Source organism: Rhipicephalus microplus, chromosome 2 (assembly GCF_043290135.1).
Source record: "Rhipicephalus microplus isolate Deutch F79 chromosome 2, USDA_Rmic, whole genome shotgun sequence".
Classification (NCBI taxonomy): domain Eukaryota; kingdom Metazoa; phylum Arthropoda; class Arachnida; order Ixodida; family Ixodidae; genus Rhipicephalus; species Rhipicephalus microplus.
In genome coordinates, this window is record NC_134701.1 from 137,526,225 (window position 1) to 137,541,564 (window position 15,340).

A 15,340-nucleotide genomic window follows, 5' to 3' on the forward strand; every position below is an offset into this window, starting at 1 on the left:
CCGTAGGAATAACAAAGAAGAGAGGTCTGTCTACCAACTGACAAGGACAACAAAGTAAACTTGATTAACTTCAGATACATGCACGTACGCAACAGACAACCTAGTAGTTCGTTGTGGCAGTCGCTTACTGGGCTCCCGTTAGGAAGATTCTGGATCAGACCTAGCTTTGTGATTGTTTTCAACAATGCCAGCTCTCGCGTTACGAAACACACTTCGAAGCCTTGATAAACGTCATTCCGATGGAGATAATGTATTCTGCTTTCCCAAGTCCAATTATAGAGATGCCCCACACCGCGCTCCTTTCGCTCCTTTCTTTCGTCACAATGAACACAAGAATTAAGTTATGACACAAATTTGAGTAAAAGCAAGATCTTGACGAAAACTTACACCACCATGTGCCATAACATAATTATTAGGGCAGACGAATGAACATTGAGCCTCTACATCGAATCTGCAACTGATAATACCGGCGGGTTGGGTATCTGCAATATATTTCCTATCTAATCTCGCCAACTTGAAAGAATGTAGGCCGTCTACTCCCACATCCAAGGACGGGTCTCTGTAGTCGTGACAGTCTGCCAGCATTTTCAGAACCGACAGACTTACCATAACAATGGCACCTGAACGAGGAACCCGTGGCTTCAAATTATTACAGTTAGACCGTGAATTGTTTGTGTCGTCATTACTGGCTCTACTATTTATTCATATATCAGTCGTAGCAGCTGGTAAGTGCCGCGCCGTTTTGTACCTCTTTCATGTAATGCTCAACAATGTGAATTTCATTCGTGAGGTTTCACCGCTCTCTCTAACGAATGCAGTCGTAGCTCGTATTGTTTGTATCAGAGTTGTGACCTGGCATGAACTGATTTTCAGTGCTGCAACTCGGTGCCTGGGTTAATATAAATCTTAGTGGCTCGTGTCGAAATGACGTGCAGTGGATGTTTCCTTTACCACTACACAAAAAAAATAACCTTGCGATACAGTCTAAAGGCGTATACTCCAAACGGGAGATATTACCACGAGAAATCGAAATGCATGTCCGGTCAATGAAAAAATTCCCCACGAGTCGGTTTTGATTTAAGGCCCATATAGCTATTCAAGCATTTGAGTCCATCTTGCGCGTGGTGATGCGTTGACGTTTGGCGCTTTAATTCACGCCGTAATGTCTTCAAAATCACTGTTGGGAGTGCGCACATGCGCATCGTTTGTGCTGCGTCTATAATATTTGTGATTTTATGTCCAAAAATCAACAATATAATTATGAGAGACACCGTAGTACAAGCTCTCAGAATTTCGACCATTCGGTACTCTTTAACGTGCGCTGCGCTGACATTGCTTGATACAAGGGCATTGCACACTTCGCCTCCATCCAAATGTGACCGTCGCAGTCGGGATCATTCCCCCGACCTTCGCCTCAGCAGCCGGCCACCTTATCTACTGCTTCACTTTGGATAAATATGCTGCGTTCATAACGTCAAGTGCGGTTATTCTAACAGACTGAATGGGTGCACAAAATCTACCCTATTTCAAGCATTTTACTTAGGTGCCTGGTATAAAACATTGCATAGGGTCGAGAATTCTCGCAATGGTCCCATGAAAGAATACCCATGAAAAACGCGGTTCGAAAACGACATTCTCCATCAGAGTACTGACGCTTGATGTATTTTTTTAAACCTTGAGTGTATGCGCTCGGAATGTTATCAGGTGATTCCTCCTCCACACAGGTGGAAAGTTGGTTTTCATACGGCCTATTTTTTATGGTGCTTCATGGTCAACACAGTGAAGTAACAGAGATAGCCTGTTGTAACTAGTATCTGGACCATGGGAATAATTTTGTGCTTTTCGTCTCATCAGGAAGACGCGAAATATTACTTAAACACATGTGTACGTCCTGCTAAGCGCTTAGCCAGAAATATTCTTTGGGTGGGGGGAGGGGGAGGCACATTTTTGAATTTGTGGAGGGCACGCACTTCGAATGGTAATTTATCGCTCTTTGTGTCATTGCGAAACGAAAATTCGGGGAGGAAGGTAGCTTGGGCCCGGTGTACCACCCCCTCATTACACCCCTGCGTTTCGCATAAATAAGAACGACGAAGGAATCTGACGGACTTCAGCAGGACGCCAGTGAATACTGAATTCGTATGCGATGTGCAATGCCTGATACTGAGAAAGCACTGCCTTATGTTTATATAAGAGTATTTTGGTAACATCCTAACCAGAGTATTGTGCACGTTTTCGGTTGTCGTGATTGCTTGTCGGTGAAACGCTAGCCAAGCTCCCAGATGGTGCTTAGGCCCCTTATAGAGAGTTTTTGTTGCGGCTGTCCGAAGCTAGGCATGTTCTTGTTTTCGCCAGTGGTATTTCTTGTAAAGGGTGGCCTAAGACAAATACTGCCACTTCATAAAGCTCCCTATTTTCCGCTAATTGTTGCGAAGAAATCTACCAGAGACCATAATGGTACACTTGTGGTTGAATTTTTTTGTTCAACTCTGCTCTGCTTTTGTACTTGTTTGCCTATTTCTCTTTAGCTGTTATTATAAGGATGAAATTATCCACTTTAACGTGCTGTGAATGTTGTTCACATTCGGCAATATAAAAAGTGGTATGCATACCCAGTTCGCTGAAACAACTACAAAGCGGCCGAAATAGCACTCACTGCAGAGGATTTGCCATTATGCTTTATGAATTATTATGCGAATGGGTAAGTTGTATTGAAACATTCCGGCACAATGAAAACAGTGTATCCACCAAAAGAAGTTCTCGGGCGAACGTACACACTCTTATCTGATCGAAGCTAGCATATGCGCATCTGTACTGTCATTTTCTTTTATGTGCAGGTGCTTGCTCCTTTGAAAACGGGATGTGTTCGGACTGGGTATCGACAAGCTGTGACCGACAAGCCTGTTTTCAGGCACGCAAAGTTGCTGACATGAAGCATGGACCCACCCATGATCATACGTTTATGAACGGTAAGACGTGAGGTCTTATGTACTGGCATTTACGGTGTATATGCGAAAACGTGTATGCACATCGCACATCTATATCGCACATGGCTGTTTTCATTTCGTGCATGAAACTAACACATTGTTTAATGTATTCAGTTAACTTGATACTATGGTACTCATTCGCATTGCCTCTTTAAACTTTTAGTCCTGCTCTTCCTATCGCCCCGCCGTGGTGGTCTTGTAGCTAAGGTACTCGGCAGCTGACCCGCAGGTCGTGGGTTCGAATCCCGGTTGCAGCGGCTGCATTTCCGATGGAGGCGGAAATGTTGTAGGCCCGTGTGCTCAGATTTGGGTGCACGTTAAAGAATCCCAGGGGATCGAAATTTTTGGAGCCCTTCACTACTGCGTCTCTCATAATCATATGGTGGTTTTGGGACGTTAAACCCCACATATCAATCATTCAAGTCTTCCTATAATTTATATATAGAGAGTAGCAGGCCACAGACAGTGATCCCTCAGTGGCTTTTCAGGTAACATAAGGCAATTGAAGTCTATCTATCTATCTATCTATCTATCTATCTATCTATCTATCTATCTATCTATCTATCAATCTATATATATATATATATCTGTCTATCTATCTATCTATCTATCTATCTATATATCTATCTATCTATCTATCTATCTACACATCAAAGCCGTCCTGGTCGACTCCTTTGCGTGATGAATGCCGAAATTTTAAGACGACATGAGTGTATGAAAAACAGGGCTTACATACACATCTCGACACGAATACGGCACCCTTCATAAAATCTTTCCCAGAAGTCACACATGTGGTACATCTGCATACCACGGCCCTTGGTATGTGTGGATGTCCAACCAACAAAACTCGCGAAATGCGAAAATAAACAGGTGCCTAAAGACAACTACAACAACAACAACACCAACAACAATAATAAAAAGAATATTGTTATAGTAATAAGAAGAACGTTATTACTACTAATAATATTCCTATATATTATTATTATTATTCGATTGAAGTTATTAATATTAATATTCGACAGAGGAAGAAAAAAGCTCAATTGTTTCTTACACTGAAAAAAGTACGTTTCGCCATTTTGTGCGCACGATATTTATACTTCAATGCATTTATAAGTTTAGAAGAAAACTATTGGGGATATTTAAGAGGTTTAGGCTATATTGCGGTATAAGTTTTTGCATGCTGTTTAATAAAATCTCCGTAAACTGCTCAACGTGGTCTTCAACATTTGGTTCGTCAGTAACCATGGACCAACCAACCACTCATAACTAATGACAAAAGCCCGTGTAGTATACCCTCTTTTGAAAGCAAATCACGGAGATTGGTTAAAATCTCTGCTGTAGCTCACTCGTTCGGCACCTAGAAGTAATCTTACATTAAGTGGTGGGTGGAATTCGTTCGGATGAACAAGACAGATGTCGTAACGGGAAACTTCAACGGGTTGATCGTTTGACAGACAGAGGACCCAGACGTTTTCGCAAGTGACGACGGTGTTATCTTAGTAGAGAAATAAATTAGTAGAGGATTAAATTCCGAAAATCCAATAGCAGGCTGCACTTTTTTCTCGATGAAGTGATTGTAATGAGACAAGGTAAGCGTGATGCAGTCAATTCCAGGCACATTGAAGTCATCAAGAACAATAGTTGTGGTCACGAAGAGGCGAAAGCACATGTTCAATAGAAGACTTGACATCATGAAACAAGGCAATGGAAATGCCGTGCGATAAATGGATACATCCAATTAATAATTTCTTCGGTGCTCCAAGCTGATTTAAAACAATACAGATTCTTCGAAAGATTCCAGGACTTTCTGTTTAGCAGATTTTGGCCAATTGGCAATGGAAATCGGCACGCCACCACCTTTTTGTTTGTTTGCACTGAAATCTCGGTTGCTGCGGAAGGTGGGGAAGGTCGGGGGGGGGGGGGAAGTGAGATGAGAGAATTGCAGGGCCCAGCCAAGCAATCATAGAAAAAGAAGACAAAAGAACATTAGCGAAATATTTGGTTTTCTTGGTATGTAGACCACGAGTACTTTGGTGCGGAATATCTATGTCACACAGCACTTTCGACACTAGGCACTTCAAGTAAAGGAATAAAGCTCGTCATCGTGAAGCACCCCTTGAAAGGTTTGAAGGGACATCCCATTGAAGGGTCATTCAGGTGCTGCAGTGCTTTCTCGTCAACTTCGACCTTAAAAGTAGGATAAATCAGAAATTTAGTTTGAAGGAACAAAAGATGAGAGACAAATTCATTCAAGTAATGTTTCTTGATGTCAGCAGCGGTAGTGTACGGGCTCAGCTTCGAAACAAATATGACCTTAGGCTGTTGAGGCAAATGTGGTCGCTGAGCAACAAACAGAGCTGAAGTAGTCCTTCGCCCAAACGAGGCAGGTTTTTTTTTTCTTTCTATCGACTTCAAGTAGAAGAAGAGCTGCAAAATCAGCTGTCGCATGAATCATGCTGCGTCGCTCGGATTTGTCTTGAGCTGGTGGTGAATTCGAGGGAGAAAGGGTATTAGAGTGAGGTTTTCCACAGCACGAAGGCGGCTTGGAAATCGCACAACGGTCATCGTTCAATCGCGTTAGGAGGGCCACAGCTACCTTAATTGGCACGGCGGCCGCACAGTTCGTCAGCGCCTCATTGATGAAGCGCACCTCTCCATGAAGAGAAGCGATGACGCCGGATGGCTATTATTGCAATACTGTTAAAGAGCTCGTGTCGCGGAAAACCCGCGTTGGTTGTGAGCGATAAATCGTCTGTGCATCAGTGACCGCAAAATCAAGTTACTGACATAGCCGCGGGAGGCCGCTTCTTGTGCACGAGTGCGCGTGTGATCACACTGCAGAAACGGCGCATCCGAAGAAAAAAAAAGTGCTCAAGGTGACGAGGCGCGGTAGTTTCTTTGCCCTGCCACCCCTCCCTGCTTCGCTTCCAGCACTTTCTTCGAGACGTGAGAAGAGATAATGCAAGTGCAGCATGCGACAAACCTTTTTAACTCCACTCACTCTAGACGGGTTGTTAAAATTTTTGCGGCATTGAATTCGTGAGACAATGAGTTCTTCCAGTGTATAAATTCCATGGTTACTTGAAAAATTGTTTCAGGACTTCTTCACGCATATAGTTCGACAGGTTTCACGACGAAAACAAGCACATTCGGCTATAATAGCGCGCGCTCGTCCAATCTAATGTGTGCGTGTTTGTGTGCATGCGTGTGTATGTAACAAAACATATCAATAAGTATGCACTTAGCAGTTGAAGGGTTGCACTAGGGGCGGAATTTCGCTATCGTGTTCAACTCTTAAAGGTGAAGTTTAAGGGTCCCCCAATTTTTCGTCACTCCGGCACTGAGCCTTACGTGGGCGCTCGTTTTCTTTGCGTAGTTATGATACTTTGTCACTAAGGAAGGAGGACATAACGAAGACCGGCGAGATCACGACCCACCGTGGCAAACGTGGAGAGGGAAGTGGTTTCTGAGCTGCATTCATCACGGCAGAAAACCAGAGTAATTTTCGCTAGGATAATAATAATAATAATAATAATAATAATAATAATAATAATAATAATAATAATAATAATAATAATAATAATAATAATAATAATAATAATAATAATAATAATAATAATAATAATAATAATAATAATAATAATAATAATAATAATAACAACAATAATAATAATAATAATAATAATAATAATAATAATAATAATAATAATAATAATAATAATAATAATATATTAAATACCATTATTGTCACCATTACCAATATATTAGATAATAATATCAATACTAATAGCTTAACATAAGAACGTCCAGGAAAATAGGTCATATTCTGTGATTCGAAGGCAGCGCTTCAGAGATTGAAGTCTGCCATGCGTAGGAGGAGTCATGACCAATTGGTACAAGAAATAAACATTGCCATCATGAATCTCTAGCATGAGGGCATGATATTATATATCAACGGCTGCCTGAACATATCGGTATTACCGGAAATCAATTAGCCGATGATGCTGCCCGCTCAGCCCATGAAGGAACCCGTGTAGTCCCGATTCCTCTATCAAGGAATGATGCAGCAAGACAACTTTACCTGCTGGCTCGAGATCTCACACGCACGTTCTGGTCGTCTACCAGCTTCCAAAGGTGTCAATTTTATGAACTGGATCCTTCGCTCAAGCTAAAGCTACCATCACAACTTTCCCGCTCCGATGCGACACTGTTATGCCACCTTTAGTTGGCTGTTGCATTTACAAAGGTGTACTCCTTTCGCATTGGTATGGCAGACACTCCTACATGCGACTACTGCGGAGCTGAAGAGACCATCGAACACGTCCTGTGCAGCTGCGCTTGCTACGACACACAGCGATGCCAGCTCCGGATGGTTTTGAATCAACTTGACCCTGGACCATTTTGTGTGCAGAAGATATTAGGACCTTGGGCATCTGCCTCAGTTGCGCAGAAAGCAACTAAAGCACTGCTACTTTACCTAAAGTAAGAAACCTGAGCAACCGCCTGTAGACTGTGTGTGCTCCCCGAGTGTACTCGTGATTGTGTGTACCTTCTCATCTCTCTGCAACCTCTTTTCTCCCCTTTATCTCTTCCCAAGTGCAGGGTAGCAAACCGGATGTGCGTCTGGTTGACCTCCCTGCCTTTCCTTGCATCTTTATCTCTCTCTCTCTCTCTCATGTGACCTGTCCAGACAGAACTACGATGTGATCATGCGGGAGGCCAAAATTGTGAATTATTCTACCATAGGATGAGATAGCGCACATTTTACAAAGAGAACGGAGAGGAGGAAGGGCACGACACTCGTTACCTCCACAATCGTAGCGAGTGTCCGGTCTTCTCCCCGTTATCCCTCTCAAAACTGCTCTAATTCACCTTACGGTGTAATGAACCGTCACTGAATAGCCCAACTCTCTACCTTGCTGAGCTTTATAAAAGTGAACTTTAGATTAGTTTCTACTATCTGGCATTGTTTGAAGTGCTCCAAAACTTCAGCACTCAGGTGTACTTTAGGTCTCACCCCATCGAAATGCAACTGATCTGACTGGTAAATGACCGCGGGCCTTCGAATTTGGCAGAACGGCACTATACGCACAAATTTATCTCGACGGGCAAGCTCATAATTCAATTTGCTTGTTATAAACGAGAAGAGGACATATGGTTTGTTGCAGTTGTTGAAGATAATGTAGCAGAGCTGACAAACGTGCTACAAGGATCCTCAACCAGAAATCATGGGATAATGATAGTAAGCATACCATAACCTCACAAATGCACAATGTGCACAGAGGTGCCAGTGCACATTGAAAACAAAATGTCTAAAGGCCTTAAAATGACACATAGTCGGCACCTCATCGAGCGCTTCGCATTTTTTTCTATTTTACTGTTTGCATCCGTAAGGTGTGTGTCTACGCACCTGCCATATTTACCAATGCATGGCGATAACTATGGTTTTTATCCTAAGTTCCACAGAACTAAGATATTGTTTAGGCATAAAGATCTGTCAACACGTGAAATATTGGAGGCATGTATTATTATGAAGAAGGGTCGTTACTGCGTTAGTCAACCATCCACCACGTTACATGGTGTGGAGTTACATGGATTACACTCTTCGTTATTGAAGATTGTTATTTTCTATATGCTGTTATCTTTGCCCTGGTTCTGGGGGAAGTTAGGCCTCTGCTTTGACTACACATCTGCCATTGGTTTTGCAGCGCTTTTAAGCGTTAGTCTGTAGAATGAAAATTCAGTTGTAAGTAGACTACTGTCCTGCTTAATTCTTAGCTGTTTTCTCTTCGTTTTTCTTTCGCTTAAAAATATTTTGCTTTATACATGAACGTTCACCAACTAGCCAATCGTCGTCTTCCTGAAGTACATCTCTCTCGTTGTAGAATGCAATACTTTGTATCAATTATCACTTCTGGCACAAACGCAGGGAACGGCTGGAGTGCTTACGCGATGTTGGAGCAACCAGGAAACAAGACGCCGGTGGCCCAGTTGACGAGCACAGTGGTAGGGCCGTTTTGTTTCACTGCCTGGTACCACCAGTCGGGCACGCGCGACAGCCGGGCCACGTTTTACGCGGTTACTACTGGCGGCACACGCAAGCTGTTCTACACCACTCAGCGGGACATGGCCGGCGAGTGGCAGCGCGTGCGTTACTCTGAAAAGCGCGCTGGAAAAATTGCGGTAGGTACACGCTGATCTTATTTGAAAGCGTAGCTCTTAGGTACCCGCTCGTGCGTATAGAGCACCATCGGTGTATTAGATAGAATGAATGAAGATCTAAGAGAGAGAAAACTATTGTTCTTTCTACGTGTCATTGAACCCTCCAGATTTATTGCTGATGTTCACATAAGCACTTGAATAAACTTCACTTTTCGTACTCTGCGCCAAATATTGCGGTGTGGTCTGCACCAAGCATATTTATAAGTATTTGCAAGTGCAACCCGCATACATCAAATAAAGAAGTACACAATTGCCCTATGCTTTTGCTTTGAATAATATCGATTGCGACAGTGAGAGAAATCGGCTTTAATATTTCTCCATCGACGAGGATAAATATCAGCGTAAACAAAGTGGGATTGAAAACTATAATTGATACCTAAACCAAGGGTTCAAAAACTCGAAAGCGGGTTTCCTGCAGACGTTTTTATGGATGCATACAGTGCGTGGAAGAATCGTTAGGTGATATTTCCTCACAATTGCTCGACGTTTTGTCGCGGGATGTTTGTCTATGTCTTAGAAGCAATCACGTTCTCTCGTCAAATCTTTGCAGATTAGCATTCGAACGTTCGTCGAACGTTTCCCCGAAAGAGGCGTCTTCGCACTGGACGACTTAAGTGTGGAAAGCGGGGAATGTGCGCCTGGTAAGCTGTAGACAATTATTTATTACATGCGAATAAGCTTATCGTCGAGCTCAATCTGGTGTGCATGGCCACCCTTACTGTGCATGTGCAACAGCTAGCCCAAGCACTCCAAGAATGCGCTTACATGCTAGCGTGTTCAGCTGTGTTAGGGGCCCGGTAAGAATCTGTGGCATCTCCCCTGTACGCTCTCTCAGCAATCACGTGACAGTGCTGGCTAACGAGAAAATTTATGTACAGCATAGAGTGGAGGCTTTACATACACAACACTGGGGCCGAACGCTTACTCGAACAGCCGATGTGTCTACGGACGCTGTAACCCTCTGGTCTTCTCTCTGACGCATAGGTCGGCTGCGTAGCGACGCACCGCTTGGCTTTTTTAGGGGCGAAGCTCCTTATAGCGACACCCGTTCGTCCCCCGTAGTATGTAACAAGCTCGTGCATTCTCTCGTTTCCTCCATAGAATGCAGCAAGTATAACATTTTGACCTCCAAGGTGGTGCCGGTGAGAGACTTCTTTTGTGCGTTGTTCAACAATAAAAATTAGTGCTCAATGTACATTTCAATGGCTGCTAATGGGGAATGAGAGACAGGAGCATTCGGCTTTTAGTTAACCCGCAGGCTGCGATCACCATTAGCAGCCATTGGCATGTACATTGAGCACTATCTGAAAAGAAAGGGTTGCTACGTTATACTCGCTGGGTGTAACCTCCTTAGTTTTAGAAAGGTTTAGCGAGCGTTGAGCCGCAGTGCCATGAATACAATGAACTAGTATATACCATGAACTCGAGGTGGTTAAATGTGGGATGTGGACTCGAAGCGCAAACCGTAAGAAAGTGTGCATATGCCACCTCTCGTTTACTCCTTGGAATGTCCGCTGGATGGCGGTGCTTCTATATGGGGAATATATGATGAAAAGATGCGAGATGGTGGTACTTGGAGTGTTGAATAGATGGACGAACGGACACATAGACAGATGCATGGATGGACGCATGAACGGATGCAGGGGCGGCTGCATGGACGAACGCAGGGACGGACGCACGAACAGACGCACGCACGAACGGGCTGATGGATGCATGGACGGTCACACTGACGGACGCATGAATGGACGGAAGCAAGAACGAATGGATGGACGAATTCTTCGCCCCACTCTCCATCATTCACTCCATGGATATGCTGCCATTTTAGATGCGGAGCATCTAATACTCGAGGCTTGTAGTGCGGCGCCGTCCGCAAGCTTCCTCCTTCTTCTTCCACCATCTGTGCATCCCTTCCTCCTCTACACACCGCGCGCGCTTCACTCCTCCACCATCTGTGCACCCTTCCTCCTCTACACACCGCGTGCCGGCAGCTGACGCGCGCGCATGCGCCGTCGCGCTTCGAGAACATCGGCAGTGGCGCGCGCGCATGCGCCGTTGCGCTTCTCCCCCTTCTCGAACATTCGACAGCTGACAGTGCATGCGCCGTCGCGCTGTATATATACTCAAGGTCGGTGCTCGCTCGCTCAGTTGCCGCTCGTCGGTTGGTTTGTACGGCGCGTCGACATCCGAGGTCGCAATGATCGACGTTCCTTCGACCAGCGCCGGCCAAAGTGTTGGCGGAACCGCTACCAAGTCGTCGTCCGAAGACAAGGCAGCGGGGAGAAGAGCTCGCGACGCCGAACGTAAACGTCGGCGTCGAGCGGAAGATGCTCAACTTAGAGAACGTGAAGCCGCTGAGAGACGTCAGCGTCGAGCAGCAGCACCGGATTCGGCCGCTTTGAAACGTAAGCGTCGACAAGAGGACCCGGACTTTCGAAAACGGGAAGCCGAGTGCAAGCGTCGGCGACGAGAGGCCGATCCCGATGCTGCCCGCGAGCGCAAGCGCGCCGAGGTAGCGGCGTGGCGCGCCATGCAGTATGCCACGCCCAACGCTCGCTTCAAGCGCGACTTCCTCGACCGAAGCTTCGGCCACACCTGCAAGGTGTGTGATCGTCTTTGGTTCGATAACAAATTAACTCGGATCGGCAACATTCAGAACAACTCCAAAGCGTTGTCGGTTCTTTGCGATACGTTTGGAAAGGGCACCGACTATGCCGACTACGTCGTGTGTGCTACGTGCAAGCAGTCGTTGATTGCCGGTCGAGTTCCCTCGGCTAGCGTGAGTTACGCTCCGCATCCTCCTCAGTGTTCCCCCGAGGGAAGCCACGGGCAATTTTTTTTATAGTCCCCGGTTGTTTCTAACGTCAGCAACGTCCAATCAGAACAATCGTTGGTCGTGGCGTCAGAATCCTTCAGTCAGGAACCGCCGCTGGGTTGCACCTATGAACGAGTGATATTTCCACGCACTGCGTAAGACTCGCCCGACTGGTTGACGCCGATTGCATCATCGGGCTGCTATCGGGCCCGTGAGTTGAGAAAGCTCACGGTGCGTTGCATAAGACTCACCGGCGCTGCCTAGTTCTATGACGTCGTTGAGGTGGTGGCGTCAGGTGGGCTCACTCACTGTCCTTGACACAGATTACCTTTGAAGAGGCGATGACGTTCGATCTGGACTCACAGGCGTTTCAGCACCCCCGCCGTCAGACGATGCGGCGAAAGAAGAGCTGATTTCTTGTGGCTCGGATGTTGGGCGTACTCGTTCGGCAGGTCCCTCCAGGTTTGCCTCCAGGGTTAAGGGGAGGAGGTGGCTCTAGGCTCACCACCGTATTCACGAACGCTCCTTGACTCGACTTTCACTTTTCACTTCACAGAGTTGAGCACTGTGCAACAGCTCGGCTCAAAATGACACTGCAATCACAGCAGATTATCGCTGATATACAGTGACTTGCCATGCCCAGAGACGGCGCTCCCATCGGCTTTCTCAAGTGAAGGTGAAGCGTTGACTGAAGGGACGTTCTAGAATACGGGGGTCAGTTTCGTGAACAGATCCCATTCTTGAGGGCGGATCACAGCTACACTGGCTTGTCGCCAAAACTTGTCGACTAGCTTCGCTCGTTCCTTCGGACAATATTTGGTTACATCACTTGTCAATCCTTCTGCAACTTGTCAAGAAAGGATAGACTACGAACACACGACACAAGTAATTGCCCTCGGTTACGCGACAGAATACCAGATAAATTATAGTGCAGCATATACCTAGCTACGTGTCTATGAGAATTTTGTTCCCTCTACATCACGTAGAACATGTGGGACACAAGACTCTTAAAACGAGAACTAAAAAGTTCACACGTACAACAACGTAATGAAGGAGAATACTACATAAAGCTGGCTCTTTGGTATCACTCTGGACGAGAGCGCTCAGCAAAAGCCGTGATGCACACAAAATTTTGCGCCGACTCGCTAGCAAAAACCGAAAGGTGGAGAAGGTACTAACTAAAACGCACGTCTCTACGTGTCTGCTTTAGCGTTTAGCTATCCTTTCCAAGTTGTGCTGTCGGAGTATCATGCTCCACCTCAGTAACCGATCACTTTTAGGCGACGATACTTATGCTGTAGCAAGAGCTGCTCGTACTTGCGACGTTGAGAATTGGCGTAACTACGACACGAGAGCTCTGATTTCTCATAAAAAGAAACATTCTTTTTCTTAGTTCCCAATTTCACGCTTTCCAGTAGCGATTTAAAGGACAGCTCTTCCCGCTGCTCTCGAGGGGGAACCCTCGACAGCTCTCTCTCACTTTCAGCCACAGGCAAGAGAGCAGTGTCCTCCTCGCTCTCACCCAATGGTGCCATCTCGTCTCCCCCACTGCCAAAGACGGCGGCACTCGCTTCAGTGGCTGGCTGCACGAGTGACCTAACCGGAGAATTTTCTGTGCGAGGCTCGCTCGACGTTTGGCCGCTTCTGCACGCGGTGTTTCACTACATTGAACGAGATCAAGTTCCTCCGAAAGCTTCCGCACTTGTCATGGCGTGAAGGCGACGTCCGCTAAGTTGGAGAACGATTTACCCCGCTCTTTGAGAAGCTGCTAAGAGTCGAGTAAGAGTAACGAAAACGATTCGAAAGCGCGGCACACACAGGCACTTCGGTGCGTAGCTAACCGAACGGGCCCTTAGTGACAACCATAGTGATTGGTAAGCAAGTACTTGGCTTCTCGGAGACTTGCCTGATGCTCGTGCATTCTCCTGTAAAGTCGTCTGGAGACAGAAATGAAGAATGTACAGCGTCCATGCTTGCCGCTGAGTCTCGAAGCGCTCGACGCGTTTTCCCAATCACACTAATTTCCTGGTGATACAGCTCTAACAACCACATGTTCTTTTCCGATTATTTGATTGCTGCGAATGCAAACTTTTGTTTACAGTTTACCGCGATGTGCCCTTCCTTTCTACAGTTGTAGCAGATTAGCGGCTTCCGTGACTCAAACGCCCGTGTGGTATCAATGCGCTATGTAGGAACCTTACTAGATTTCTCCGCTTCCGTTTGCCTTTCCCCTAATGTGGCCTTCGTAGGAGACGGGTCCTCTCTGAAATAATGCTGCGGAGTGGGTTCCCGATCACCAGGTTTCTTTGAAAATCTGTCTTTTCTTTCACTTTTTTTAACGCACTGCGCCATTATGCAAATTTGGGCGAGTATATTACTGCTCAGCTAACTCTGCTGCCTCGTTTAGCTTTACTTTGCCAAGCTTGTCTTGTTGCCAAAGCTTAACGTCATCCTCAATGCAGCGGTAGAATTGTTTAAATGCAATGCATTCTACCACCTTATCGCGATCTTCATAAACATCTTCGCTCTTGAAACATTCAATTAAATAAGCTTTAAGACGAAACGCGAAGTCAACATGTGACTCATTGCCCTTTTTTCCGTAACAGAACATTTGCCGGAAATCCTCGGGTGACAACCTATAACGTCTCAAGAGAATTCTTTAACCCCGTCATAGCTCTCAAACGCTTCCCTCTACAAGCCCGTTATCACGTCGGTCACTTCGCCGGGAAGTAGAGCTAAGAGGTTCTGCGCCCAACGAAAGCGCTCTAAGGCCTTTCGCTCACAGGCGTGTTAGAGCTTGACGAGATACTTCGCCATGTCCTCGCCCACTACGAATTGTGGCAGTTGGTACCGAATTCTGAGAACATTCACCTGAACCGTCGCAGAAGCTATGCTCGGCGCCTGCGAACACTGTAGGATTGCTGATTTGTTTCAACTCAAGGCGCTCCTGTCTTTCAGCCTCCTCATGGCGTTCTCGCCTTTCTGCTTCTTCGCGTTCGCGAACTTCTCGCCTTTCAGCCTCCTCGCGGCGTGCTTTGATATCCGCCAAGGTGTCATCGACTTCCTCAGCCGTCACTACTGCATTTTTTATGATCTCAAGGATCGCTTGCTGTCGTTTCGCATCGCCCAAAAAAGGCCAAGTTCCTCGCAAATTTATATGAGTTCCTTCACTTTAGGTTCTCTATCGTTCACACTAGCCTCTTGCTGTTTGGGCTTGTTAAAAATCTGCTTGCCGCAACCATTATAGGTCGACTATCAAGACGCGCAATCAATTTCTAACACTGTCGTGTTTACAGCCTCCATGTTAACTTTGGTTTCA

The 15,340-nt window shown here is 45.8% G+C and overlaps 1 protein-coding gene across 1 annotated transcript in view; it reads left to right on the plus strand.

The window, feature by feature from the left end:
- The first annotated feature begins 561 nt into the window (after positions 1 to 561).
- LOC119169735 (MAM and LDL-receptor class A domain-containing protein 1) overlaps positions 562 to 15,340 on the plus strand; it is a 269,301-nt gene continuing 254,522 nt past the window's right edge. Inside the window, exons 1-4 of the mRNA XM_075886845.1 lie at positions 562 to 725; positions 2,838 to 2,969; positions 8,917 to 9,170; positions 9,760 to 9,850. Of these exons, the coding sequence (XP_075742960.1) occupies positions 614 to 725; positions 2,838 to 2,969; positions 8,917 to 9,170; positions 9,760 to 9,850 (589 nt within the window). The 5' untranslated portion in view covers positions 562 to 613. The remainder of the gene's footprint in view (positions 726 to 2,837; positions 2,970 to 8,916; positions 9,171 to 9,759; positions 9,851 to 15,340) is intronic.